The 27,893-nt window shown below is 41.5% G+C and overlaps 4 protein-coding genes across 17 annotated transcripts in view; all 4 read right to left on the bottom strand.

Moving 5' to 3' along the window:
- The window catches only part of camk2b1 (calcium/calmodulin-dependent protein kinase (CaM kinase) II beta 1), a 56,952-nt gene extending 53,338 nt beyond the window's left edge, over window positions 1–3,614 (bottom strand). For all 12 annotated transcript variants that reach the window (XM_029510047.1, XM_029510051.1, XM_029510057.1 and 9 more), the window contains exon 1: window positions 3,381–3,614. In XM_029510047.1, coding sequence (XP_029365907.1) covers window positions 3,381–3,442 — 62 coding nt within the window. In that variant the 5' untranslated portion in view covers window positions 3,443–3,614. The remainder of the gene's footprint in view (window positions 1–3,380) is intronic.
- Window positions 3,615–7,035: 3,421 nt separating this feature from the next.
- On the bottom strand, window positions 7,036–15,061 carry LOC115048522 (protein transport protein Sec24C). Its single transcript, XM_029510042.1, has 21 exons — window positions 14,798–15,061; window positions 13,719–14,402; window positions 13,371–13,429; window positions 13,174–13,227; window positions 12,682–12,793; window positions 12,289–12,416; window positions 11,965–12,100; window positions 11,750–11,859; window positions 11,555–11,667; window positions 11,218–11,409; window positions 10,892–10,988; window positions 10,602–10,706; window positions 10,272–10,439; window positions 9,996–10,092; window positions 9,747–9,895; window positions 9,527–9,665; window positions 9,188–9,309; window positions 8,747–8,926; window positions 8,067–8,264; window positions 7,804–7,893; window positions 7,036–7,610 (listed from the first exon to the last, which is right to left on the bottom strand). Exons 2-21 carry the CDS (start codon window positions 14,353–14,355, stop codon window positions 7,470–7,472), a joined length of 3,027 nt encoding a protein of 1,008 aa, XP_029365902.1. The 5' UTR covers window positions 14,356–14,402; window positions 14,798–15,061; the 3' UTR covers window positions 7,036–7,469.
- Window positions 15,062–15,147: 86 nt separating this feature from the next.
- Window positions 15,148–25,148, bottom strand: LOC115048523 (uncharacterized). Of its 3 annotated transcripts, none has more exons than XM_029510044.1 (9): window positions 24,869–25,148; window positions 20,863–20,939; window positions 20,517–20,597; window positions 20,013–20,072; window positions 19,838–19,927; window positions 19,630–19,734; window positions 17,459–19,307; window positions 16,643–16,786; window positions 15,148–16,379 (listed from the first exon to the last, which is right to left on the bottom strand). In XM_029510044.1, exons 5-9 carry the CDS (start codon window positions 19,913–19,915, stop codon window positions 16,093–16,095), a joined length of 2,463 nt encoding a protein of 820 aa, XP_029365904.1. In that variant the 5' UTR covers window positions 19,916–19,927; window positions 20,013–20,072; window positions 20,517–20,597; window positions 20,863–20,939; window positions 24,869–25,148; the 3' UTR covers window positions 15,148–16,092. The 3 variants fall into 3 exon arrangements, with proteins under 3 accessions (XP_029365904.1, XP_029365903.1, XP_029365905.1); XM_029510043.1 differs by lacking the exon at window positions 24,869–25,148 and adding an exon at window positions 21,364–21,499; XM_029510045.1 differs by lacking the exons at window positions 20,013–20,072; window positions 20,517–20,597; window positions 20,863–20,939; window positions 24,869–25,148 and having other exon boundaries at window positions 19,459–19,734; window positions 19,838–19,879.
- Window positions 21,893–24,874, bottom strand: LOC115048526 (nuclear factor 7, brain-like). The gene is made up of 2 exons (XM_029510059.1): window positions 22,938–24,874; window positions 21,893–22,085 (listed from the first exon to the last, which is right to left on the bottom strand). The coding sequence occupies exon 1, from the start codon at window positions 24,822–24,824 to the stop codon at window positions 23,397–23,399; it is 1,428 nt and encodes a 475-aa protein (XP_029365919.1). The 5' UTR covers window positions 24,825–24,874; the 3' UTR covers window positions 21,893–22,085; window positions 22,938–23,396.
- Window positions 25,149–27,893: the final 2,745 nt, after the last annotated feature.

The raw sequence follows: 27,893 nt of genomic DNA, 5'->3' as shown, positions 1-27,893 counted from the left end.
ATAAATGAGAAACTAAAGGGCAAAAATCTCTCCTTTTTTTTTTTTTTTTTTTTAAAGGGGCTCCATTTGCTGTTGCACATTTGTTTAAATCATGCCAAACATTTCAGAGCTGCCTTCCCGATGTGTTTCAGATTGAATGACATGAAAGGCTGTGTGAATATTCACGTGGTCATATAGCCCCCCCAGACGTGAAAATCCTGCATGGTTTGATGCATATTTTGCAGTATACTCAGTTATAAAGGACTAGTGCATGATTTGGTTAGAGGAAGAAACTGGTTTAATTTATGTTATGGATTAAAAAAAAATAATAATAAAATCTGAAGTCACAGAAAACCAAATCCTGAATTCAGTGGCAGATATGGGAGGTGATATATATATATATATATATAAACACAGTGAAGCTATTTTAACAGCCGTGCTGTGTTGTTGTAGCGAAGTAAAGCGGAAAGCCACAGCGCTTGAATGTAAATGTCACACAACCTGGCTCAGAAAGTGGCACCAGTAAAGAGCGAGCAGACAGCCATTAGCTCCCCTCAGATGTTGGATTAGTATTTCGACGTTACGACCAGCGTTATCACGAGGACGCCTCGCCATCCACACCTGCGCTCCTTTTCCCCGCCAGCTTCAGGAAGCTGTGTGAGTAACGAGGCCAGTCTGTAGAAGAGATTTTTGCAGCGTGGGGTGTGCAGATTAGCCTCTCTCGCACACGGCGCCTTAAAGATCATACTTTATTGTGTCACAGCTAAGATGCATCTAAACACGGCGAAGCCCACACATTTGATCTGCTGCACATTGCACAAATTTTCTCTCTTCTTCTTCTTCTTCTTTTTTTTTTTTTAAATCAAAAGCCAGGGGCAGAGCATGAAGTCCCACCGGCTTTGGGGCATATTGGAGTGATGCAGCTGACACCTTCCCTGCGAACATTATTTATTACTTATGGGATGTACGGAGAATTTCAGGGACGTGGTGTTGTAAATTAGTCTGATCCCTGCGTCTTCTGTAGCAGCCAGTTTGGCAGACGAGCCAACATTTATGGTTGACCACAACTCGATCTACCGCGTTAGGCTCCTTACAAACATCCAGTTAAAAGGACTATCCCGCAGAAGTGGCGTTTTCAAATCCTCAGCTCTCGTAGGTGTCTGGGTAACGTGAGGCTTGATCTTTCACAGCTTTGGATTCGCAGCAGTTACGCTGAATTCAAATGGTGACCCAGTTCTGTGAGGAAAGCACATTCATATCTTCTCTGTTCATTAAAGCCCAGCTCAGCTCTCTGAGTATTTTCACCAGTTTGCAAACATTATATCAAATGCACAGCTTCCACCTGTTGCTCTAAGTCGTCTCATAACCACCGGAGCAAACACAGCCGATTACAGCCTGTCTGTCTTAAATTCACTTTTCACACCAACAGGTGAGTGTTCATACTCCAAAATCAAATAAAATTATCATTTCTATTGATCTTTTCCTTAATTTAATATCCAGTTTTAATGTTTTGATTGTCCATAATCTCTCTCTGTTCATGTTTGGCAAAATGATTATGATTCAATCACATGAAAATTATTAAATAAACTTTGAATCACTTTGAAACTGATTTAAATATAATTTTAAGGGTTTAATAGGCCACAAACTGTGACACCATTTTTTATTTATTTATTTATTTTATTTTATTTTTTTAAATCAGACCCAGCATGAACTTTTTTCAGCAGTTTCAGCTGAGCGGGCAGCGTAAACATCAGTGAGCCTTTTCCTTCCTTGGATGTTTTTGGCGGACTGACAACATCCCACAGAGCTCACCCAGTCGTCTAATTGTCACAGTTTAATACGTGACCATTTTTCCTGCTTCCAACACATCAGTTACAGGACTAAATGCTCATCTGCTGCCTGATACATCCCGTCCACCTATTCACCTGTCCGTGGTCATAATGTTGTGGGGGATCAGTGTAGATTTCATAACTTAAAGAATAAGAAGATAACATGTCGACAATGTAGACAAAAAAAACACACCATGCCAACGGCACTGCAGAGACTTGATGCATTATACATCACATTTATCACTGTTCTTCACTTCACTGGTCGATAAATTAGTTATTTATGAGGGCCTGTTTCTTGGAAAGTGTTTTATTACCGATCTAAAACCCAGAGGAGCTAAAAGTCTGAGACCCCTTCCCAGCACCGGGGTACTGGACCCCACGTTTTTGAAGTAATCCCCGTCCCAGTGACGGATGGTTAAAACAGCACGGTGCCTGTCAAGCCAAGTGAATAACCGGCGACATGCATGATAATCAAGCAGCACAGCAGCTCTGCAGCAGAAATGTAACATCTCATTTCAGACGTACGCCTGATGAGGAGCAAATTCTCAGTCCTCCCCTGTGCTCCTTCGCTCCAGCCCGAAAAGACCTCCGACTCACTTCACTGACCTGCATGCTTTAATTATCCTTCAGGTTTTATTTTACATTAACTTTCATTCTCTGCAATTGAGTCTGCTCATACACACGGGAGGAATGCTATAATGAAAAATCTTATTTGAGCTTCAAATTAACATTTTTTTTTTGGGAAATACATATCTTTTGCTCAGCGCCCTTTTAAATTCTGACAGATGTGGTTCTTGGCCAGAAGGAGCCGTGTCTCAAAAGCAAAGTGTGCGTGTAAGAGCCGTTAAAGCAGCTTTCTGAACAGAGATGGACTGTTTTCGTTTGGAGCCGGTGCAGAACATCTTATCTCGTGTTATCTGCCACTGCTGTGCTGTGAAAGAGAGACAGTTGTCACTACTCCTCCTCGCACAACACGCAATAAACTTGTGAACTTATGTATTTGTCATTCAGAACTTTAAATGGGAGCCAAAATGGGTCAAAGGCCAATTGGTAAAAAAACAAAAAAAAAACAAAATACATACACACAAAAAAAAAAAAAAAAAAAACATCAATATGGTGTTATTTCATGTTAGGAGCTGCTGAGTTTGTTCTGTGTGTGCATCCAGTAAAACATTAAGACCTCATCTCATGACCTGACCTGCTCTTTTCTTTTTTTTTTTTTTAAATCAACGTTCATCTGTGCTCCATCTTCAACACATTTCCGACACAAACACTACAAACACTGTTGTTTTTGTTTTGTTTTGTTTTTTTTTCCCCCCCTGAGGATCCTGAATCAGACGTGACACGATATTTAAGAGGAGCAGGAGTGCGTTAGAGAGGCGTATTTTCAGAGCTGTCCTCCAGAAAAAGAAACAAACACACAGCAGCAGCAGCAGCAGCAGCAGCACGGAGCTCTGCTGGCCTGCAGAGTCAGACTCAGCTCTGCACCGCCTGGAAACACAACCTTCCTTCAGACAACACAAACCACACAAACCGGACACACATGCACGAACAGCAGCGCTGATAACTCACTTCCCCAGCTCCTCGTACAGCTGGTACTCATCAGTGAATCGCGTACAGGTTGTGGTGGCCATGTCTCTCTCTCTCTCTCTCTCTCTCTCTCTCTCTCTCGCTCTCCTCTTCTCTTCTCTTCTCTTCTCTTCTTCAAACTCGGGATTTTACAAACAAGCGAATAAAAACCGGTATTTATCAGGACATGTGATGGTGTCGGCCCAGCAGCTGGGTTCGGTTAGAGACGGTGTCCTCTCTCTGACAGCTGCCGCTCTCTGCGCGGCCACAGCAAGCTGCCCGAGCTCAGCGCGCGCACTTCCGGCCGCCCCGTTTCACAATAAAGCAACCGCTTTTACGTTGAAGAGCACCGTCACTTTCTGTGGTGTTTTAAAATTTATGTTCATGATTTCTTTTTAAATTATTGTTAAATGGACGTGATGCACTTTTACAGAATATGTAGCGAAATAAAAATGTTTGCTTTAAATGAATGATTAACACAGCACATAACGAGCAAGCATGAAGAAGTTTCATCCTGAACTTTGTGTAAATTAATCATTACATTTTTACTTTTTTCAAATCCAAAAGTCACCATTTTAAGTTATTATAACATAAATCATTGTTTTTACTATTGTGGATACTATATAATAATCATAATTAATTATAACTAAGAGTGCCAGTGATTCTTAAGTTTCTTTTACTCCGTTCATAAGGGTTTCTTTTTCTTTCATGCCAATGGATCATTAAGACGTGAAACCCACACACACTTTATTTTGAAGGCCGCACATTAGCCATACAGTTCCTGTAGCTTGACGGTCGTTTGATTTGGTTGCAGCCTCCTGCCGGAGTCCCCGCTCTCTGCCGCCCTCTGCCGGACAAAGTGTGCAGCGGAGCGGCGTGGTAATGTAATCAAACACCCCCTCACCCCCCCCCCCCCCACCCCCCCCAATACGGTGTGCATCTCCAAATAGGGGCAAATATGAGAGCGCTGGTTTTGCGCCTCACAGCGGCCCGCCGTGCGTTCAGTCTGCACCGAAGCTGGACGACAAGACGCGTTTCACAGTTTCATGCAGGAACCATCAGAGCAGGAGAACCGCTGACCCGGAGGTTAATTTTAGAAAGGCATAATTCAAAAGATGAGACAGTCAAATGTCACTGAGAGCTGTGTGTGTGTGTGTGTGTGTGTGTAGGGGGGTCACTGTGACAGGATCATAGAAATGCTGTTATCTGTGGCTGCAGCAGCAACACATTTGGTTTGCAAAAAGATAAATATCTCACTGCACGCCGCTGTGACTGACTGAAAAGTGAAAAGTGCACCAGTCATGTCCTGATACAAAATCCCTCCCAGCTCATTATAGGTACAGCCGGGTCTTAGAAATAGGCCCTGAGAGAGGTCAAGTTCGAATTTATTTATGTAGCTCAAAACAACCAAAGTGCTTTTACAAGCTTAGTAAAAGCAAGGCATACACACGGAACAACACAACTGCATAAAAAGATTGACCAAAAAAAAAAAAAAAAAAAAAGAAGTGAAGGCAAGATGTCAATTTGAAGTGGAGGGACTAAAGCTCGATTTGAAAATCGTTTATCTTGCATCACAGATCACTACCCAGCAGCCTAACTTTACAAAAATGAAATAAATAAAAGTGTCCTTTCACCCTGTTTGTCATCTGCCTCCCTCCATCATTGTTGAAATGTCGAAACGAAGTACAGAGAAACCTTCTGTACTTCTTTGCAGCTAATTCTTGTGGAGAATCAGAGAGAGAAAATGTGAAAAAATATCAACTTTCTCCAATCTTAGCTGAAACACAAGGAGGCCATTCATTTGGCTCACGTTGGAAAAAGTCATCTCCAGTCAAACTTCGAGAGGGAGTCTCCTTCAGTATTTCACTTCACAAACATGCTGTCATTAAAAAAAAAAAAAAAAAAAGTCCGACGTACCTCCACACTTATATAAGTTTTAAATCAGTGTCTAATTAAATTTGGTCCCATCTGACTGAGGAATGTGCTGCCAGCATTCATTAAGCGTCTTTTTGAGTCTTTGGGCAAAGTTTGTTGTTGCAGTTTTCGTTCTCCTCTTTGAGGCCAACTGTGGAGACGGACTCCCAGAGTTCTTCACGTGGTCCCATCAGCCACTGAAACGTTCATTTTCTCAGATAACACACGGATAACACACCCATCGGCCACGGCAGAAAGGCTCGTTTTCGAGTTGTGTGCAGCATTATTTTTGTGTCCTTCTGTTGCTCTTCAGTTCAGATCTTCCTAGAATACCTAAACCTGCTCCAACTGTGTTTCTGCTTCTACGTCCGATAACATCTTTTTTTTTTTTCGTTCCTTACTTCTTGAGTTAATTCCTTCCCACGTGGAGCCATTTTGGTTTTGATACAAATAGATGTAATATTATTATATATTGGATAGATTTGAACTCTTTTACAGTTTGAATTGATGGTTTATACCCAGTATTTCAATTTTAATTGTTTTTGTTTATATAATTTCAGTTAAAAACTATGAAGATGAGAAATATGTGTATGGAATATAAAATCCTGAACTCCTAAAACTATTCCTAACGCGACCTTAGCACCCCAAGTGGTGACCTGGTATCATCTCTAATCTTTCATTTCTTCTCTTCAATTCATTTTTGGTGTTAGCGCCGAACGGAGTACTTGCAGTTTAACTTCTGCTTCAGCAGCCCACACACTCAGTCAGACCGAGTCTCACTGTTCTGCATCCAAAATGCTGCAGGATACAAATTTGGCTAAAAAAAAAAAAACCCAAAAAACAAAACAGTAAATCTTACACACTGCCAGTAAAAAGTCCAGAGACATTAGTGGACAGCAGCAGATTTCTGGCAGGACACACAGTGAGGAATCATGTGAATGTGCCATGTTGGTCTTATCTCCTTTTAAAGTGAGAATGAAGGCAGGAGGGCGTTATGTGAACTCCTGTCTGTGATTACTGAGGCGTCGAGCAAAGCTTTAAAAAAAAAAAAAAAAAAAAAAAAAAAGAGGCTAATTTTTAGTCCAATTCTCATTTCTGAACAGATGTTCAATGTGAAGAGGGTGACTAGACTCAAAATTAAAGCTCTGTCATCGGGGCTTAGTTTAGGCTTTAGGTCCAAAGAGCCAAAGAGTAGAAACGAAATGTACAGCAATTATTATTATTCCTTTTAATAAGCTTAACTGTTTCTTGAAGGGGGAGAAAAAACCCATCATCACCTCGACTGAGGTCTGTCTGATGATTTAACAGATGGAAAAACTGAATCAAGCCGTGAGGCACTCGACGGAAACAACACCTTTACTGACAAGAACGGCAACTGACGAAGCTTCCCACAAAAAAAACTGTCATGGGGGTTTAACAGATATTTCCAACACCGTCTCTAACACAGAGGATAATTTCATTCAAAATGCCTGTTAAGAGTTAGTTTTTTTCACTTTTGTCTCTCAACAGTGTTACAGTGGAAGGTCAATGTATGAACTTTTTGTACAGGTCATAAAACTTGATGATTACTTAAATTAAATAACACGAATGATGCCATCGATGACATTTCCGTCATCCTATGCTGGATTTGGTGTCAGAGTTATTTTGTCCGAATGCAAACTGATTCATCTGCTGCTGTAGGCCGACGTTGAAGACATTTTCCCATCGGCAGAATCACAGAGGAAAAAAACATTTTAAACTTCCATTCAGGTTCAACTAAACCTTTTATTCATTTAAAGTAGATTATGCACACATCCAACCCTGTGCAAACACACACACACACACACACACAAACCTTAGACGGGGATTAGAGAATTGTCATGACGCAGGAATAAATGAAAACCGTAAACACAGTATCAGAGGAACACAGATCACACTCATCACAGCACGCATCACACACATCATATTATAGCAGCCGTTTAACAAATAAGCTTATGTTTCTCTAAAAATATCCTCATGCACTTGCCTCATTCTCTGATAACAGGCCATTGATGCTTCTAATAATATCTTACTTTGACTTTTGTACTTTATACTCTTTATACTCTTGTGTGTTTGTTTTATTTTTATTTTGCAGTGTCACCCTTTGTAGGGCATAACACATCCTCAGATCAAAACGTCAGTGTGTGTGTGAGGTGTTTGTCACTGAAGCAGCCGGACGGAGTTGACATGAAGATGGTAGAGGAAGTCTGCATACGACGCTCCCCCGTTGGGACTCTTGTCCTCCACCAGGAGACGCTGCAGAGCCTCCTCACAGGCGTCACCCTGCTTCACCACCCACAGCTGGGACAGAAGTCACAATGGAGTCAGAGCTTGGCTTGATGTCGATTCAGTGGCTGTCAAAGACCTTTAACACTCTGATCTTAAGTTCTGCTGTTCAAATTGTAGAGTCTCTTTTTGGTTTCTGTAGTTAACAACACTAAATCTGAGATGATGTAAAGGCAGAAAAAGGGGAATTCAAGGGGAAACTGCTCACCTTGCGGGCGCAGGGAGCCTGGGAGTTCAGTGTGTTGATGAAGGATCGAACATTAATGGACAGAGGGTTTTCCAGAACTGGCATTTTGGTCTGAAGGAACATATTGTGGAAAAAGTTCATATTCCATCTTCAGCTAAAGTAGATCATATGTATGATAGATGAGAAAAGTTTGATTTCATGTTGATCTTTTTTGATGTTTGATATATTCACTTTAAATAAGCTAAATCTACCACAGCGGGTGCAGCATTGCTGCAATCTCTCACCTCTCCAGAGGGCAGGGAAGTGAAACAGGTGGTGTTAAAGAGCTCGACCAGGGTGCTTGCTGGGACTTGGGAGCCCACCCAGAGCAGCAGAGTGAGGGGTGCGTGGATCAAATACAGAGCTTTAGGCTCCAGGCTGGCAGCAGAACAGCGCAGCGCATTCTCTGGCTTTAGAAGAGCTGAGCTCTCAGCCGACAGTGGCTACAGGCGAGAAAACACAGATTATTCTTATTCAGTTGAATAAAGGCAATCCCCTCGTCCCCTCCTGATGTGTTTGTTTATGATAGATAGATATACTTTATTAATCCCAAAGGAATTTTAAAACCAAAAACAGATTGTAATTTAATCAGCATCATCTTTTTTTCTACATAAACTGGCTTTTTATTCAACAATACACAAAAAACTATAACTATAACTAAGTATTTTCAAGTCTCCAAAACTGAGAAGAAACATGCATAAAGTTAATTATCAATAAAAGTAAATCGAACCAGTTCATCTGTTATCTGATACTGGTGTCTCAAAATTAAACATCAATACTAAAAACAAGTTAGGCCTTTTGATTGTGTCAAGTCAAGTTTTTTCTTTTCCCACTATATTTATTTATTTTTTGCTCTACAGTTTAATTTAAGCTGAATACACCTCATTCTGATGAAGACAAACTCCTCCATGCTGATCGTACTGACCAGAGGCAGCAGCAGAGGGTAGAAGTGTGTGGCGGTGCTGTAGGTGTCCATGCTGAGCACCTGGCAGTGCTGCTGCAGTCTCTGGTGGACGGAGCTCCTCAGGCCTGGCAGCAGCACCTCGCTCTTCCTCAGACTGTTAATGTAAACAGGAAGAGCTCGCAGGTACTGAGGAAGGACCAGCTGCAACACACCGAGCAAGAGAGAGAGTGTGTACGGTAAAAAAAATGTATGAACATGTTTCACGCTGGATTGTTGGTATATTCTCGCTGCCAACGAGGAAAATGGGACAACAAGAGGAAAATAAAAATGAACAGAGCTGAAGACCGGCAAAACTAATAAAGTAAAAAAAGATGAGCATTTGTTTTTCTAAATTATACACATAGAGTATGCCTAGCTATCACATTCTTATACTGATGTTAAAGGTTTTGTTTTAAAACTCACCTGACCAGCTGACACTGTAGCTGAGCAGCAGTGTTTGCGGTAGGACATCAATGCTTCAGTTATCTCTGTCTGCAGTTCTTCCCTCAGCTCCTGTAGAGGGCGCTCCAACACTGTGCAGTACACTGGACAGACACACGTTAGCTCATGGTGGGAATTCAGGTGTGACATTGAAACGGTTATTTTGAGAGGACTGGTGAATTATTGTCATGAAATAACCCCATTACACAACGACAGAAATGCATGAGTTAATGTTCTTCATGTCCAGGTTGGATAAGGATAAAATTTTAATAATACCATGATATCTAAATAATCTGCTATTCTACAGTGGAGGTTCCTTACTCTTTTTGCAGTAAAAGCTCAGTAAAGTTTGGGCCTGGTAGCGGCGGAAAGCATCCTGTAGTTGACGTGAGCATCGAAGAGTCAGAGTGTGAACCCTGGTCCTCCTGTCTCCCGTCTGTGTGTTGTAGGACAGCACAGTCTGGGACACAAGAGGGAAGAGAGGACTATGAATTAAAAAGAGAAAAAGTCAAAGTGAAATGAAAATCAAACGTCACATCACCTGTATGGCTACGCCTCTCGTCTCATCCAGAGCTCTGGTGTGGGCCAACTCCACAGCCAGTGTTGTCCATTTATCAAGCGTTGCCAGGGCGACCCGTGCAGGACTAGGTCCAGGGACGAACAGCCCATAACAGCCAGACACACGTAAATCTGGTGAGGCAGGAACAAATATTAGAATGATGGGTATCTTAATAAATGAAAGCTGCTGCACAACCACACAAAAAAAAATAAATAAACAACACCCTCTCACCTTTGCTGACAAAAATCCTGAGCTCAGCCTTGTAGCCGGTGTCCGTATCTATAGTCTTCCTTAGATCGATGATGAAACGCTCTCTGTCCAATTCTCCCTGTAGTGGAAATTGGATTTGAAAAATATTAAGCCTTAAATATAAAAGCATGTTTAGCAAGAAAGTAAATTAACATTCACCAAAATATTGACAAAAAAACAAAAAACAAACAAACAACATTTTATGCAGCTAATTTCCTGCCCTTTCTAGTTCTATGACAGCAGGAGCTGCTGAAATACCTGGAGGTGACTGTAGGTGTGCAGAGCTCCACCTGAAAGATATGGAACGTGGCCTGGCCAAGCCCCACCTACATCTTGTTGGGAAAGGACAAACAGGTGAACGCTGCAGCCCTGACTGACGCACTCCTTTGCCAATGAGACGGCAGGTTCTGATGGCTGAAAAATGGACTGGCAAAAGCAAAAGAGGAAAGAGTCAGTGCAGCAACATAACAGTGAGAAACACATTACGCTTCCTCGGATTGCACATCTTCCACATTTAAATTTTCTGGAGGCAGCCCAAGTGGATAAAGTACAGTTCATGCTGTTAGTGTGTGTGTGCTTAACATGTACCTTTGGTTTGTTAGAGCCAAAGAAGCCTGAGGAGGAGTTTGTATGTCCGGTCTCAATTAGAGAGGCAGTGTGAAAGACCAACAGCTTCCCAGGACAACTCAGAGCCTGTGGAAAAAATTCCACAAAATGTATTTACATCCCATTAACAGAAAGAATCTCTGAGCCTCAACGAATCAATAAAATTGTTTGGAAAATAGTCAGGATTCTGATTTTAGCCATCGTCAGACAAAACTAAGCTTTGAGTAAAAGAGAAACAGGAAGTCTTTACAGTTTTTGCAGAAATAACCAACCTGCAGCACTGCTAGGCCGGCTTTGATTGGCAGCTCCACTGGAACTCCACTCAAGTCATCACACTCTGCACTGAACTGAGGAATAAGCTGCAACACACTACACACAGAGACATGCAGATAATGAAACAATGGAAAATTTTTCTTACGTGGTGCAGTTGATTTTAAATAGGTGCTTCTAAATTCAAGTCTAAAAGCTACATTTTATGTGGAACTAAAACATAAAGTGGAAATATTAATGTATGAAATAATGGGCAGAATTTTCACAACATATCAACTTTGCCAAAATACATCTGTCCAACTAAATAGTCACTCAATATGTCCATTACCTGTCGATACTATCTATACAGTCTTTGAGGGACACCAGAAGCCCCTCCCTCACAGGAAGCTGCAGGTCTTCTGACTCTGTGATGACCAACATGTGTGGTTGTGATAGAGCAGGACTGAGGTCATACAGGTGGATCCTCCTGTCGTACGTCATCAAGCCGACACGGATGCTGGACAAAGTATCACAAGCTTCCCTACACAGAGAAGATGAAAGATTGGTGGATCAATGTTCCTGTTTTTCTTTACCCTTTTTAATTTGCACAGGTGACAGTGCAGGTTATAAAAGACTGAGCATGTATGTGTGCATTTGCTGTGTATAATGTTGGGAGGACGTTTTACCTGTTCAGAGAGCAGAGCAGAGTGTGTATTTGTTGTGTTACAAACTCCAAATGTCCTACTCTCAGCGCTGAGGCAGACACATCTATAGCTAGCAGCAGTGCGGCAGGTTCACCCTGAGTTACACACACAGATATTCTTTCCTCATAAAGTTCTGAGACACTCAAAGGCGCCAATAATGTGGGCGTAAGTACTCACCTTCAGAGTATTCAGTATCTCATATGAGCCCAAACTGAGTTCGGGCCTCTTGTCTTTATCCAAACGCACCCCCTCCACCCCATTGGTGGGCTGGTAGTGTTGCCATGGCACTGCGAGAAGAGAAAAAGTGTTGTTTTGTGAATCAGGTTGGATGCTACAGCTCAACAGAAATGACTAACCCTCGGTGGTTCCAGATGCTCAATTTTCCATCTTACCTTCACTGAGTTTACCACAGAAGGGGCAGTAAAATCTTTGACCGCAGTCCTGCCAGCCCATCGCAGGGCACATGGAGGCTCCACACCCACCACAACCCACAACACACTCTGCCTCCGGGCAAAGTGGGAGGGGCTTCTACAGACAACAAACCCACATTATATACATTCATTCACATTAGGCTCTTCGCAGAAAGTCTCGTTGAAAATGGCCCATGAGCTGGATTTTCTCTACTTTTAAGTGGTTGTTCTGCCATAGCAGTGGTTTTTTTGTTCAGTGATTTTTAAAAGGAGAATACAGAATAAATAGAGAAGCTAAAAACTCACCTCTCCAGCACTTTGTTTTGCCAGAGGGGTGACCAGAGCCCCCAGAGGCAAACGGCTGAGCAGGGCGGTCTGACTTTCACAGGGCACGCAGTATGAGGTGGAGCGGATGGCCAAAGGACTTGTATTACCTGCAGTTAAACAAAGACATGGTGGAGTTAAAGGAGCACAAAACTCAATATGAAGGTTCTTAAGTTACAACATTTTATAAAAGGAATCTAACTAGATGGAAGTGAAGTCACAATTGACTCTTTCAGATGTTGACTTGCTTGAAGATCAGTCATCATGTATTTTGGAAGTAATGCAGATGCAACGTCACCAGTATCACTGAATTACACTTGTTTTAATGTATGGCACTTTTGTGAAATAGATGCAGAGGGCTTTGTGCAGTATTACCTCTATCTTCTATCATGCAGGAAGTTGTTGCCAGAGGAGGAAGACGGGAAAAAGGTTCTGAGACAAAGACCTTGCCCTCCCACTCAGCCTGGTCTTCTGCAATTACCTTAACCTGACAAGCAGAGAAGATCACCCTTAATCAGCACGGATTAAGTTCTCGATCTAAATACATCAATGCGTTTAAGTGTCGATGTATATATTATAAAGTATTTATATTTGTTTTAAAGTTTGCATGAAAATGAAATTACAAATAGGCAAAAGATATGCATATGCACTTCCCCAAGAGTCCTGAAATGTTATTCAGCCTATATGTACATCTGGATAGAGACAGCAGCATCTGTAATACCACACATTAAGTTTCCACTTTACTGATTATCCCAATCACGTTCTCTGCGTACATGTATATGTCACACAGATTAGCAACATATGAAGCACATGAATGGACATGATGCTCAGGTCAACCAGAGATGCTAAGACAATGACAGAACTTACAGCACTGGGCAGGAGCTCTGGGTCAAGGCCATAACGGGATTCAGAGCTGGGAGACTGCAAAGAAAATGTCATGACTCATGCTTACATGGCATCCATGTACACTTTGTATGACTGCAGCAGAAAATAATCTGCAGGTTTATTATTTATGAAAGCATTAATATGTATGTATGAACCCCCAGATTAAAAAACTACCCCACCTGTGGTGTGACGTTCCTATCCTGTGTGGCTGCAGTGGAAACAAACTCTCTTACAATCCCTGGGGAGAAAGCATAGCAGTTACATAATGGAGAACAGCTTCAGAGTACAGTATTAAATTCTGAAGAGGACGACAACACATCTTTTGAATAATTCAAGTTGCGCTTTGACATGCATAACCTATGATGGTCTATTGGGGTAATTATAGAAGATAAAGCAACACTAATTTTCCCTTTAGCCCCACTGGTCTGCTGCTTGAGCCATTTATCCCCTCAGCTCTGACTAGCTCATCTTAAATTAAAAAGCACGTTTCCCAGCATGCATCATTTATATATTAGACATTGACCTACCTCTGGAGTTTGGTGGAAGTGTCCACTGAGGCTGCTGTTGGACAGGAGAAGTGGGCGAGGCATGATTGTGGACATATCCAGCACTGATGGCAGACTCCATACTTGCCCGGTCAAATTCAGGCTGGCGCGGACACTGTGGATTCTGGTTTGCACACTGTCCAAAGGATGGAGGGCTAACAGACAGATGTTTTTGATGTAAGGATTGAGCTTCATTCAATGAGCTTTGATGCATGTATGGAGGCTGGAAAGGGGGAGCTATTGCTTGATAAGGACTGTGAGGGACATGAGGTGACAGTTGTTGGGAGTTGCAAGTCTGCGTCCATTTGTTCGTAAGAGGGAGAGAACAGGGAGGTATATCTTTTCCCGGCGCCACGGATGGAGCGGGAGCATTCAGGTTGATGTGTTGCACGCTATGGTCAGCATGATTAGCCAAGAGGGTGCCCAGGCAGCCCGGGTCAGACGCCCGCAGCCGGTCGTAGCAGGGTCTCCGGTACTGAGCCGAACCCAGGCTGAGATGCTGGACGCCGGGCAGAGGGTCGCAGAGGGGCCCCGGAGGTGTAGCTGAGGACCAGCCGTTCTGTCCCACCCAGTGAGGGTAAGGTATCTGGCTCTGATTGGCTGAGGGGACGTCCATCATCCTCCATAACCATCACTGAGAGGCGAGCTTCTCGTTGAAGGCAGGACCTGTCGGGGCAACAGAACCACACAAACATTAACCTCCAGGTTTGTGATGTGACAGTTTTCCTGTCAAATGCTTCTGAAAATGAGGATGACTGCTGCTGATTGTTACATTAAATCAAATAAAATAAAAGGCACAAAGTGTGTGTCTTCCACATGTAATGATGTGACTGCAGCTGAAAACTGCCACATCAGCCTCAGGTCACTTTACATTGGATGAGAAACACACAGATAAATAAACAATCATGATTTCCTGTTGACTTTTAATCTCCTTTCTCTGGAGTTAACGATCGCTAATAATGACCCACAACAGACAGGTGATCCAGATACAGACAATGTAAAATGAAAATTTACTACTTTGATTACTATGGATTTATATATACATATATTTTATACTTGACCTCTAAATATCAGTGGAAAACAGCCTCGACAGCAGCGGTTGTTGGTGAACGTTACAACCGTTAGCGTCTCCATTTTCTCCTTTGGTGGAGGGAAAAAAAGGCGAAACACTTCAGAGAGACTAAAGTTAATAATTGGTGTGTGTTAAATTTAAAAAAATTAAGATTATAGTCATTTTTTTAAGGTGATGAGTTCGGCCACTGCCGGCTACATCAACGACTGCTGCTGCAACGTTAGCATGTTAAAGCTAGCAAGAATCACCACAACGCGTTTCCGCTGCCTTTCAAAGTAAAAGCCTGAGATACTCGGATACAAAAATAAAAGAGATGACCGGCACAAAAGTAAATTTATCATCTTTTTATCCTTAAAAAAGTCCAATTAGTTAATTAAACAAATTAGGGACATTTGCGACTTTACAAATCATTCATTTAGCACCTATAGTTGCAAAGTTAGTTGACAGAACATTTATAATTTTAAAATTATACATTAAACATTGCATGTAACACAAATACATTTATTTTAAGGTGTACACTGAGCTAGACAATGTAAATATCACACACGCTGTCAGTAATAACATGAGAAATATGTGACCATGGAAACTTCAAACACAATAGTTTTACATTTCCAAGTTTTAGGTGCATTTTGTTAGTAATGCCTCAGTGTTTTCACAGCAGTAAATTATGAATGTGAGACTTCGCTGCCACTTCTGAATATAATGCGTTACTTCTTTCACCATTGCTTACATCAGTCATCCAAATTTGCAAGGACAGGGTGGAACATGTTCACCATTTTATGTGTTGCATGCAGTTTAGTCATTTTTGTGCCCACAAATACATTGCTAAATTATTTTTGGCACTTTATTATTGGTAAACTGTTATATAAAGTCAAAGAAGATATCATGAACTAGAATACCAGCAGACTAACAAAATACAATGTGCCAGATAATAAAGAGTCAACTTGACAGCAGATCCAAAAACGTATTATCTGTCAGCCAATTTTGTGTAACACCTCCTTTGTCAGTATTTATGAACAGTCTGTTTAAATTAACTTCACAGAATGGAATAAAATCAAAGAGAAGGAACGTACAGCAATCAGAAAGTAGGTGTGATGATTCAGACAACGGCAAACTATGAACACTTAAAGTGAAAAAAGACCAAATATCAATCTATCCTTGGCTATTGTACGGGACGGAAATTCTCAAATAAGAGGTGGGGACTGATAATAAAACATCAAATATATCAAAAAGGAGAAAGGTAAAAGTTGCACAACACGTTTTGCTAACGACAAAACATCCCATCTACAACTGCTGAAAACGTTCAGCGCTCTTCTGTGGTTCCGCCTGCCCAGGCCTGTTCAGGTTTGTGGATGTGCCACTTTGTCTTTTTAGGGCAGTTATCCTGTTTCTGACGTAGTCCTTCACACCCTTCCACGATCTGGCCCTCAGTGCTTTTGGCTCAGCCTCGAGACACTGGATGCAATCGTTTTTCTGAGGCACCTTGTGTCCTCGAATGAAACGCATCATGTGTCTTTCGACAGCGTGAACTTCTGCTCCCACCCATTTTTGTTTGCCCTTATTTTGAGAGCCTGTTGTGGGGAAAGCAGAAAGAAATTAAAACCTGCCATCATGGAAACAGCTACAGGAAACGCTCTTTTCATAACACAGTGAGATGTTTGTGAAAGACAACATCTTATATTTGTCAACATTTGTGGAAAAAAAGAGAAACACTTCAAGATCATTAGACCTAATGTACATTATCTACTGTGTTTGTGGGTTTGTGCAAATGTTCCTAACTCTGAAGAAAATCTCAGCCAAGAAGAGAGAGACATTAAATGGTCACCATAGTTACCTTTGCTGTTCGAGTTGACAGAATTCAGAGAAACAATCGAATTGGTGGCTGCTGTCACGCCATGCTGTTGTTGAATAAAATCTTGTTGGCATCTAGAACCAGAGACCTCTGTGTGACGCCAAGATGCAGCCTGTTGCAATTTCACTGCATTGAGGACAGAGAAAGGAAACATGTTTTTCTTTATAACCGTATCATTTTACTTTTAAATGTTATAATGTCTATATATACCTTTACCTACTTTGTTTAATTTTTTTCCATCTCCTTGTTTGGCTCAAAAACACTAAAACAAACCGCTCTTATAATGGAAAGCCTACTTGGCAATAGACCTGAAGCTGCAGATATGTCTTCTGCAACTCTGGTGTGACCAATGCATTTATCACAGCCATGTGACAACCTCCACACAATGCCAAGGTCTCAGAGGCTGCAGGTCACCTTCATGTTTTCACTCCAACATCAACTGGCTGAATGCAGCCAGTTGTTTACTAAGAGCACTGATATCAAATGTAAAACAGTTCCACTGCCATTCCTGGTCTATCTTCTCTAAGCGGTGGGTTACACTGTTTCACAAAATGAAGAGTATCAGAATAATAAGTAACTTCCATTAGAAGATAGCTCTTTGGATCAATGCACTCAAGGTTGGACATCATGAATTCAGCAGTCACACAGCATTAAAGGTAACATTCATAAATCAGGCGAACTTCCAACTGTGCTGTCCTCCAAATACAGACTAAAATAATCATAGAAGTCTTTTCTTACTAAATGCAACTACTACAGGCTGACACTTGAATGAATCTACTTGAAAACCAAAACTCTTACCTTCAGAGTTAATCTGAACACCATCCATCTGCATGTCATTGATCTGTTGCAGGGTGTGGACTTGATTATTAGGGCCCAATATTTGGTTGGCCTCTTCTTCGTCCAGGTTCAACATCTGTAACATAGTTGCATAATGTTTCCTGATCTTTCTTGATGTCAGTGCCTCAGGACTTTGGGCTCCACATTCTCTGACATAATGTTGGACACACTCTGAACCTTTGTAGGGAGTGAGTGCGCTTGGTCGGGCGAAGAGAAAGGGGTTCTTACTGGGGATGCCGCATGTCTCTCGGACCTCAACAAGGAGCTCCATAGCTGAGACGAACGAGGGTTTCAGTATAACGGGCACTAATCTCCCACAGCTCCCTCTTATGTCAACTCTGGCGAACAGCCTACACATTGCTCTTTCCAGATCTGATACAGATATGTCCATGCCATCGAGCACGTTTGACATTTTCCGTTGCATAAAACTCTTTAGCTTAATGGCTGATACCTCTCCAGGTTTTCTCCTGTTGAAAATGATGGTCCGGGCCAATATCACCTTGGCCAGAACCGCGTACGTTTCCACAGAAGGGTTGTCTCTAAGTTTTTTTTCAGCAAGAACATGAGCCTTCTCCAAGTGGAAATTCAGGCACTTCACATCTTGAGCGAATGGCACCTTTTTCGCTGTGATCACTTTTGTTTCTTTGAGAGACGTTAATGCGCCAGAAGAAATGTGCTCATTCCATTTCTTCTGGTACAGAGAGAGAAAGTTTCGTGCGGACTCTGCCAGACTTTCGTCACCAGACTTCACCGCATTGTCCTCAACAATACTGCAGGCCTTCTGTAGGTGGTAGCCGAGCTTGAGAGCAAGTGAAGGAATACTGAATGTTTTTTTTTCTGGGTTATAGCCTGCTAAGACTTTCACTGCCGACACAGCATGTTGGAAGCCTGAAGGGTTGAAGAAGTCCTGCAGGTTGTTCAGAGGAGTGATTTTTTGAGCTTCAAGCACCAGTCTCGCTATCTGACGAACGTTTTGTCTGATGTACTCGTGCTTCCTCGCATCAGATCCTTGCTGGATATACATATGCTCTCCAAACTGCAAGATAATCTTGTCATCCATGACAGTTTGTGTAATGTCATCATATATCATTTCACACAGAACGGTACGAAACCCTTCACTTACACCAAGATCTCCTAAAGTTTCAAGCGCACACCGCGATGCGATGCGCTTTCTGCCTATCTGCGATTCATTTTCAGTCTTTGCTTTCTCTGGGCACAGCCTAATGTGCCTGTACAAATTTTTCTTCAAATAAAGGCCACGACAATAAAGACAATGAAGGAAGTCTTTGGCTTCTCCAGTTATGTATGACCTTTTTCGGACGACAAGTTGTCCCTTCCCTGTTTTCATAACTTGTTTATTATGCACAAAGTTTCCTTGATTTATGAGTTTGCTCCAGATCTTATGTCTTTCTTTGGAATTCACAGGATATTGAAATGCCACTGCAACCTCTATTTTGTCACTGTGGACTCTCTCTAGATGCCGTGACATTTTGGCTAGTGGCTTAGAGCAAAACAAACAGTAATTCCTCTTGTCGTAAACACGGTGTTTCTTGGAATTGGAGGTTGCCAACACTGCAGCTCCAGGGGACTTTTTTGTGCGTTCGTCTTTAGAGGAAGTACTTTGTAATCTAGCCTTTTTTTTCAATGTGAGAGGAGGTTTTTCATCGGTGCGGGTTGAGGAACAGCTGTGAATAGATTCATCTGATGAGTCGCGGTCAGACTGGAGATCACAAGAAAGGTCACCATCACTCATAGGTATGTAATCCGGATCAGTGTCATCCCCTGATTCGGCTGAGGTATGTTGCATTTTCTGAAAACAAACAAACAAAAAAAATTCAACAAATTTACATCAAGAAACAGGGTCAGAAATTGTGATAGGCCAATTATTCTGATCCTGTTGATCGAGTAGTATTTAACATTTTCCATTTCAGAAGCACAGATGTAGCCAAATCCAGACTTACCTCTGCTAATTTGAGAATCAAATGATTTCAAAGTGATCTGCATGTGAGTTCAATTGAATTCCTGTTCAGCATTCGAGTCCCTCTCTGTTTGTCATCTTTTCAGGATTTAAATCTGTACAACAATGAAAGAGCTGATGACATACAACCCCCCTCCAACTTTAAGTTAGCTACCTCTGATTCTCCCTCAGACATTGGCTCCTCTGTCATATCACAGGTCTCATCATGTTCATCACAGGCTGCAGTTGATAAACCATCTTCTGAATGGCTTGACTGTGTCTGCAAAACACAATTCCAGGCTTGTACTTTCACATGTTGTCATAATGAACAAACAAAACGAGAAATTGTTGATGCAGAGTTAACAACTCTGATGTCGAGCTACCGTTGATTTTTCTGCCGTCAGCTGAACTTGGCCCGTGCTGCTGCTCTTAGTTGGTTCACAGTGAGATGACTCATCCATTGAAGGAGGTGACTAACAGCAGGGAAAAAAAAAATATGCATAACATATTTTTTAAAGCATGTTGAAAATCAAGAGCTTCTATAAAACTGTGACCTACCTGAATAGCTGTAGCTAGAGACTGCACATCACTGCTATCACCTGGAGGGATGGATGCCAGCTTAAAGGGGCGACAAAGTGAAGTCAATGAAGTCAGAAGGTATTATATGCACTGAGTTATGATAATTTGAATTTAGCAAGTTAATAATAATAACTTTATATTAGTAGTGGATAGCAGCTATCTAAAGTACTTTGTGAGGAAACGCATTTAAGCCTGTGGTCTATATTGTGCTCGTCACAATACGTATTAGAAGTAAAATGTATTTGGGCGATTGCCCCATTCAATGTTTTGTGATGACCCTGATGAAGGCCCTGATGAAGGCCAGAAGCTAAGATGTGTTGGTCCAATAAAGTTTTTCTTTTCTTCTTCAGCCTTTTTCCTTTTGAGCATACACCTTGGAAGAGCGTGAAGTTGTGCCAAAACACCTCTACTTAGTCTTTAGCAAGTACAAAAATAAATAATATAGACTTTTTTCTATTAAAAAAAATGGCATTAAAAACTTACCAGTTTATCCAACTCTGCTAGTTGTTTAAGTAGTTGGGCACGGTGATTTAAAAGCACTGAACGCCATATCTCGTCGTTGCCCTAAAGGAAACAAGATACATTTAAAAAACGTATTGTAATGTAGTGAAACTACAGTGAAACTCTTACTGCTTGAAATATCTACATGAAAGGAGCAAAGAGGCAGCAATTCATTGATAAATTATATCTGTCAGTTTGTTGACCTTGATGGGAACTAACTTCAGCGTAAAAGAAAATTGCCACAACTTATAATTGCCATAATAAACTACCAAACATGGCAGGTTTTGGTGTTGGGTTAGGTTAGGTCTGGTGACATTTATTTCCTCACCTGAGACAGAACGTTCTCCTGCGATGGCTCATTGTTTGGATGAATAGCTGAATCAGAATCGGGCTTGATTGTGGCTCCTGAGGAAAAGCCAAATAAGACAACCTTGTAAAATATTCTTATTTGAACCTATATAGAGACAAATAATGGTAATAATTTACAAATAGAGTCACAAAAATTCTTAATGTTAAAATTTAATTACCTATGACTGTATCACAGAAATATTTTACTCTGAAAATAAACATACATAATAAATGGTTCAAGTTGTCTCTGTCCTTTTCAGATGTGCCTATTATACTTGAAAACTCCAGGAAGCCAAAGGTAAGCAACATGATAGATTAGGTATTACTATGGTTTACACTATGGTTTATATAAATCAAACACAACTCGTTCAGCTACAATGAAAAGGCTTTTAATTCTCCAAATCTACATGAAACACATGCCACTGTAACACGCTGGTAACATGAATATAGTTTACCCATGCAGTGCAATGAAGGTACCCACTGAGGCTGCTCCTGAGAGGTGGAGGGGCCATAGCTGTGGCTGTATCCAGCAATGCCAGTAGATTCCACATTTGTTCCTCCCAGAGTATCTTGAGAAGTACTTACACCTTGTCCACAAGACGTTAGGCTCACAGGCAGATCTTGGAGTCCACTTGGTAAACCCTGATTGGTTGGCGGAGGTCGAAATGATGCTTTGTAAGGGTCGTGGGTTGAGAGAGGGGGCAAATTTTGGGGGCTGGTATTCTGTACTGCTTGATTTGTTTGGGGAAGAGACTGTGGAGGGATAGCGTTTTGTTGGTTTGCAGTCAGCAGCGCCTGCAAGGTCTGAATGCTTTGCTGAGCGCAGGAAATAAAGGGAGAGGCACTTGGTACAGAAGTGTCAGCAAATAATGTATTCGAAGAGAGGTCGTTGCTAATCTGAGAGGCTTTGTGCAGGACAGAGTGATGAGTGCCATTTGTGGATGTCAGGGTGCTGAGGTCGCTCAAACTGTTTTGATTGGACGCCTGGAGGTGGTCGTAGGAGGGTCGCTGTTGAGAAGACGAGCCCAAGCTGAAATGCTGAGAGCTGGCCACTGAGTTGATCACAGGTCCTGGCGTTGAAGTTGTGGACCAGCCATTCTGGCTCATCCATGACTGACAGGGTAGGGGGCCCTTGTTTAATGTTGGGTTTTCCATACCCATCAATTTGTTGCCGGAAATGTCTTATTTCCTTGGATAAAGGTCCTAGCAGAGCAAAAAAAAAAAAGAAGAAGAATGAAAAAAAAAAAAAAAAAACAAGGACTATGTACCATCGTGGCTATGACGAAGTTGTATTGTACAGTTTCATTTCTAGACAGCAAACTTTTCACCAAAGTATTGCATAACAGCAGAAACAACATTTTATTGCGTGGCCATAAGAGAGAAAGAATTGATGGGATTCGGCTGTTAATACATATTAATGGGCTTGAGCTGAATATTAAAATAAGCGAGATAAATCGTGCAACATGAAAAAACAATGCTAAAAGTTATATCTATATATATCTATATATATGTATAATAAATATATGTAAAAGTTATATGTATAAAACATAATATAATATGGAATCAAAATAGTTTGCTTACTTTTCCTGACAGCTCATCAAATCTGCTCATCGAGTCAGCTCTTTGTAGGATTCATGCAAATTAGCTTATTCTTAAAAACTACATATATATATTGTTTTATTCTGTACGACATAATATAAATTATACTTAAATACAGTTTGGTTAATGGACCATTACAGCTACCTCCATCACCCAAAGTCGTGCTTATATTAGTATAACCTTCCATTAATGCTCAGTAACAGTGTCAATAAAAAAAATAATCTCTCTGAAGGTCGAACTTGTTTGTATTTTACCAAAATCGTTTAGATCACGTGATGCAGCTAGCTGTGCTGATTAGCTGTTGACGTTAGCGGTTAGCATGGCCGACGGTGAAACTGCTGAGTTGTTGGGATCTTTAAAACAGCGAGTCCAACTTGAGCGGGCTAAAAGACACAAACTGTGTGTGCAGACGAATCTAATTGTCATTAAAAACGTGTTTAGACATCAGTAACACACCTGCTGGGCTTCGGGATCCGCCGTCGTTTACCTCATGATGCTAACACCGTGCTTCCGCTCGGACCTTTCAGAATAAGAGCATTAGCTCGGCGAGCGCAGGAAAGGAGAAACTTTAATTCAAGTTTATTTAAAAAGTAGTTGTTTTAAATGGGATTTTTGGAGACAGGTCAGTTATCAAAGGGTGGACACATTTGTTTAAAGGAAAAGCAATCAGAGAACTTGTATACCTTGGAGAATGTAAAACATTTCCAGATAGACTATGTACACACAAATTTTTGTCATCAGTATCTTTTCAGTTTAAAATGGCTATAAATGGTTTTGTGCATCAACAAACGCCCTGGTTATGATAACTGAGTGGGCTTTATTACTAAATAATTTTTTTTTAAGTGCAATGAGAAGTGAGGAAGGGTAAAAGAGAGTTTGGCTGAAAAGTGAATGATCATGATAGGAAATCAAACATCACTGAGACATTTCAGTCTGGCGCATTTTGATTTCAGTGGTTTTGGAAGCACCAGCTTCTCCAACACTGAAATATGGGAAGAGTTTCTCAGTGAAAGTGTCTCTGTGAGTGTAGATGTGAGTCATGTCTTCAGGGTCGTAGAAGGACACCTCCCCTCTGCCGTAGTCCAGCTGGACTCTGATCCTCTGGAGACTCTTCTTCACGGTGACAGCCTTACCAAGACCATTGGTGTATTTTCCACTGCGCTGTAACAAACACCACAGTCCATATTCTGGTGAAGCAAAGATCTTGCCCTTCCTGTCCGCTGACTCTTTGGCCAAACCCATAATCCAGACAGGATGATCTCCCACCTCCACCTCCCAGCTGTGCTTCCCAGAGCTGAAGCCCTCAGAGCCCATAACACCTGGACCATTAATGATTCTCTTTGGATTGTCAGGGAGCTGCTGGATTGTGTCTCCACATCTCACAGTCGTCAGATCATCTGAAAGCTGGAGCCTGGGGTGTACGGTGTTTGGGTCCAGAACGACAGCACTGAAGTGGACCTTCTCCTTCATCTTCTCCCAGACTCTGAAGGACAGATTCCCCAGGTGCTTGGCCACATCTATCAGAGCTCCTGAGAGCAGCTGTGGATCTGACACTGAGCACTGAGCTCTGGCTCTGCTCTGAGTGTCTTTATAACAGCTGAGGAACGGCACTTTGGGTTTCTGCAGGTCTTCTTCAACAGCAGAGATGCTCCCTGACAGAGAGGAGATCTGCTCCTCAATCATCTTTAACTCTCGGCTGAGAGTCTTCGCCTTCCGCTCCTCTTCCTCCCTCACAGCAGCCAGTCTGGACTCCTCTTCCTCCTTCAGGAACTGGTGGAGCTTGTTGAACTCTGCTCTGATCTGCCTCTCTGTGAACAACAGCTGCTTCTTGGAGTGTTGAATCATTTCACTGTATGCTTTCTCCACTTGTTTGTATTTGTTCATTTTGTCCTGTAGAAGCTTTGAGTCAGATTTCAGCTTCTCCTTCAGGTCACTGACTGCTTGTTCTACAGGAACCACCTTGTGACCGTGGTGGAGAGAAAACTCACAGACAGGACACACAGCTCTGTCTTCATCTTTACAGAACAGTTTGGGCTCCCCTTGATGTTTGCCACAAAGCACAGCTACTTTCTTCTCTTCCAGTTTATCCTCAGATGATCCAGATTTCTGTCTCCCAGCAAACGAGTCAGCCAGTTCCTTCAGTGCCAAGTTAACAGCCAAATTTTCTTTGGAGGATTTCCTTTTACAGATGGGACAGTTTTTATTTTTAGTTTGTTTCCATGATTTTTCCAGGCAGGTTGAACAGAAGCTGTGGTTGCAGCCCAGAGACACAGGATCTCTGAAAGTCCCTGAACACACGCGGCAACTCAGGAAACTTTCAAGCACAGCACTCTTCTCAGCCATTTGTCTCAGTGAGTAAATAACTTTTTTTCAATTGCAAGACTCACCAACTTTCTGCTCCTCTCCTTGGTTGCTTAAAATCCTCACAATGTTTATCTGTTTATTTCCAGTTGAGATCTCACAGCCTTCGGTGTCTTCGCTCGACAATGCTGAAATCTTTCATTCACTCTGTCAGCAGGTGTATCGTCCACAGGGAATGCTGTTAAGTGCTCTTATTCCAATGCAGTACAGCCCTGTTGCATTCCTCTGAGGGAAACTAAATTAGATCAAAATCGGTAACCATTCAGATAAAAAATTTTCACTCAGCAAAAAATTGCATTTCTAGAGCTCAAAATGAAAATGAAACAAGGAAAGAGATTTTCTTTTTTGCTCCCGATGAGGAAAGGAGTGAACAATTCCACTGTCACCAAACCAGTTTCACAGCATTTTAATGCTTCAGCTGCTCCACCAAGAAACATATTCTGCCTACATGTCAGTATGAATGTGCACATTTCATCCAGATAGATAAAATGCTAAAGAGCTTTCATTCAACCCTAAATTCATCTTTCGTCTTTGCCTGCTTTTTAAATCTCGATTTGGACTCGATTTTGGACAAAAGATCCTGTGTTTTCAGTTTTTATGCATAATCTTTCAGCTCATCAGCAGAAATTGCTAAAAAATTTTTTCACCACTGGAGGTCAGCAACAACTTGATTTTCAGCTGCAGCTGACCGAGAACTTAAAGTTAGAAAAGCCCCTCAACACAGGAACATTTGAATCAGTTCCATCCTTCATTCGAGTTCTTTTCTAGAAAAGTGAGTTCTTGCACAGAAAATGGAAAAAATTTGTGTTTGGGTGAAATGCAAAGCCTGTCCTCCCTTTTGTATCACTCTCACTCCACCTAACGCTTAAACCAAGCAGTCCCACAGGAAGTCTGAATAAGTAAACGCACACGTGGAGCTTCTTTCGTCGAGGGTTAAAGTGAGCTGAGTCCGTATCTCCCTCAGCCTGTGGCTGCAGTTGGAGGGAAGTAGAGCTGTAAGAAAGAGAAAGAGAGGATGGGTGATAGATGAATATTTGATCAGCTCCCATCTAGCCGGCGGTGCTGTAATATTGATGTTGTCCAGAGGCCTTGAGGCCTGCTCTCTCTCTCTCTCTCTCTCTCTCTCTCTCCCTGGCTCACAGCTACATTAGCACACCAGCAGCATATTTGAGTTCTCCCTGACCTCCAAAGGGAGAAAAACCTGCGCAGTATGAGTAACACAATTTATGTCTGTGTGTATGTGTGCACTCCAGATGCAAGCACATGTTTGGGTATTTCCCAGCATACCTTGAAGTGAATTTTGTTGTTGTTGTTGTTGTATTTTATTTATTTTATTTTATTTTGCAGCATTCAAACTCCTCATGTCCATGCACCTTTTTTTCTGTGTTTTTTTCTTACATATGTCAAATTGGTTGACAGTTGTCCGTTAATATTGTATGTCAGGTTTGATCTGTCGAGGCTCTGGTGAAGACTTTTTACAGCCAACCTTTTAAATAAATGCAGAAGGTGTATTTGACTACAGGTAACCATGGAGACGGCACTTGTTGTGCTAAATGAGTGTGAACCTTGGGTAAACCCGACTGTGAACAAACTTTAAAAATGCATGAAAGCGATGATCCAGACCCCACATCCTCTTATCACAGTGATACGGAATCAGTGTCCAGTCATGTGCCATAAAAGATCATTCTAATAGGACTTTGTCCCACATGATCGAAATGATGCTACATATATAAACGCTGATCTTTATGTTTTAAGGACATAAAGATAATGACAGGAAATCATAGATAGCCTCTGAATGTTGCTAAACACATCAATAGAAGAAAAAGTACGTCTCCTGCACATTTTATCTTAATTTCCTTTGCCGCTCAGGTCATCTGGCCATGAAGCTCAATCAGATGTCTGCTGGATTACCCCTTTCTGAGACCGTGTCCGAGTCGATAGAAGATAAGTAGATAGGTAAGTACTGGCAATGGTTACTTGTCAGAAATGATAAAAAAAAAACAGACCTATCAGAAATTTGCACCGATGTAACTTTGAGAAAAGCACTGAAACTCTTAGATGTACTCAAATACAATTTAATTCTGTGGCTTTAGCACTACTACTTCATATATATATATATACACATGTTACAGTTTCCTTCTTCAGTAAATCATGTGAATTCACTTCATTGCACTGTTGGAATTTGGAAACTAAACTAATTAATTCTCAAAGCAGTATAATTAGTATAATTAGTATAACCAAAAAAAAAAGTATAATGAAGTACCTATAAATGCTCAGTTTCATGCCAAATCGCAGAGGCAGAGAGGAAAATTACAATTTCAGAGCCTTTCAGACCTTTAAACCTTTGGTGGGAGCAGCACATCCCTTCTGGATTTAATGAAATCAAACACACATGTCCAATCTCCCTATGATCACACTTAGAGCAGGACTGGAGGTGAAGAAGAAGAAAGGCTTGTCATTCAAGTCGACTGAATGATTTATTACCATTGAGATCTCGCTGTAACTCATTTCATCTGGATCTCACTGAAAACCTTGAACACTGACTTCTGTCCACCTTTTCATGTGAACAATGAGTTCACAATATACTCCTCTCATCAGGTTTTGTTCAGTAAAATCCAAAGCTCCAACACTGTTCATCCAAAAATCATTGAAGTAAATAAGTTATTTTCCTTTGACTTTATAGGCTCAGCCTGTAGTTTCAAGTCTTCTTCAAAATAACATGATGTTCTTTTTTTTTATTATTATTATAGTCACACTTGAAGGAAAATAGATCAGCGTGTGCGTTAGAGCATGGTGACCGATGATTGATGGACTCTACAAGGAACAGCAACTTGCCTGAGAACCAGGATGAAGTCCAGAGCAGACCAGATCAACATGAATGAGGACTTACAAGTGTTGCTGACGTTATGCGTAGTATTCGCAGCGCAAACAGGGACGTTCCTGTTGACACGGGTGCACGCACGGTCATGTGATAAGTGTTTTCAGGTCGTTAGCATAGATGGAGATTATTTCCGAAGAGCTGAAACACTCATCTGGGCTGATAGAAAATAT

This window comes from Echeneis naucrates, chromosome 9 (genome assembly GCF_900963305.1).
Source record: "Echeneis naucrates chromosome 9, fEcheNa1.1, whole genome shotgun sequence".
Taxonomy (NCBI): Eukaryota; Metazoa; Chordata; class Actinopteri; order Carangiformes; family Echeneidae; genus Echeneis; species Echeneis naucrates.
Note: the sequence above shows the minus strand (reverse complement) of the source record. Positions and strands in the feature narration are given on the sequence as shown.

Bases quoted from the DNA above. Each gene is read 5' to 3' on its own strand.
- LOC115048522 (XM_029510042.1), bottom strand. From the start codon at position 14,355: ATGATGGACGTCCCCTCAGCCAATCAGAGCCAGATACCTTACCCTCAC. The intron at 12,101-12,288 runs GTGAGTTTTTAG...TGTTGTCTGTAG, and splicing joins CAAAACAAAGTGCTGGAGAG to AAGCCCCTCCCACTTTGCCC. The intron at 9,896-9,995 runs GTGAGAGGGTGT...CTGCCTCACCAG, and splicing joins CAGGATTTTTGTCAGCAAAG to ATTTACGTGTGTCTGGCTGT.
- LOC115048523 (XM_029510043.1), bottom strand. From the start codon at position 21,433: ATGTGGAATCTACTGGCATTGCTGGATACAGCCACAGCTATGGCCCCT. The intron at 20,073-20,516 runs GTAAGTTTTTAA...CGCCCCTTTAAG, and splicing joins TAGCAGAGTTGGATAAACTG to CTGGCATCCATCCCTCCAGG. The intron at 16,787-17,458 runs GTAAGAGTTTTG...TCCTCAATGCAG, and splicing joins TGTTCAGATTAACTCTGAAG to TGAAATTGCAACAGGCTGCA.
- LOC115048526 (XM_029510059.1), bottom strand. From the start codon at position 24,824: ATGGCTGAGAAGAGTGCTGTGCTTGAAAGTTTCCTGAGTTGCCGCGTG.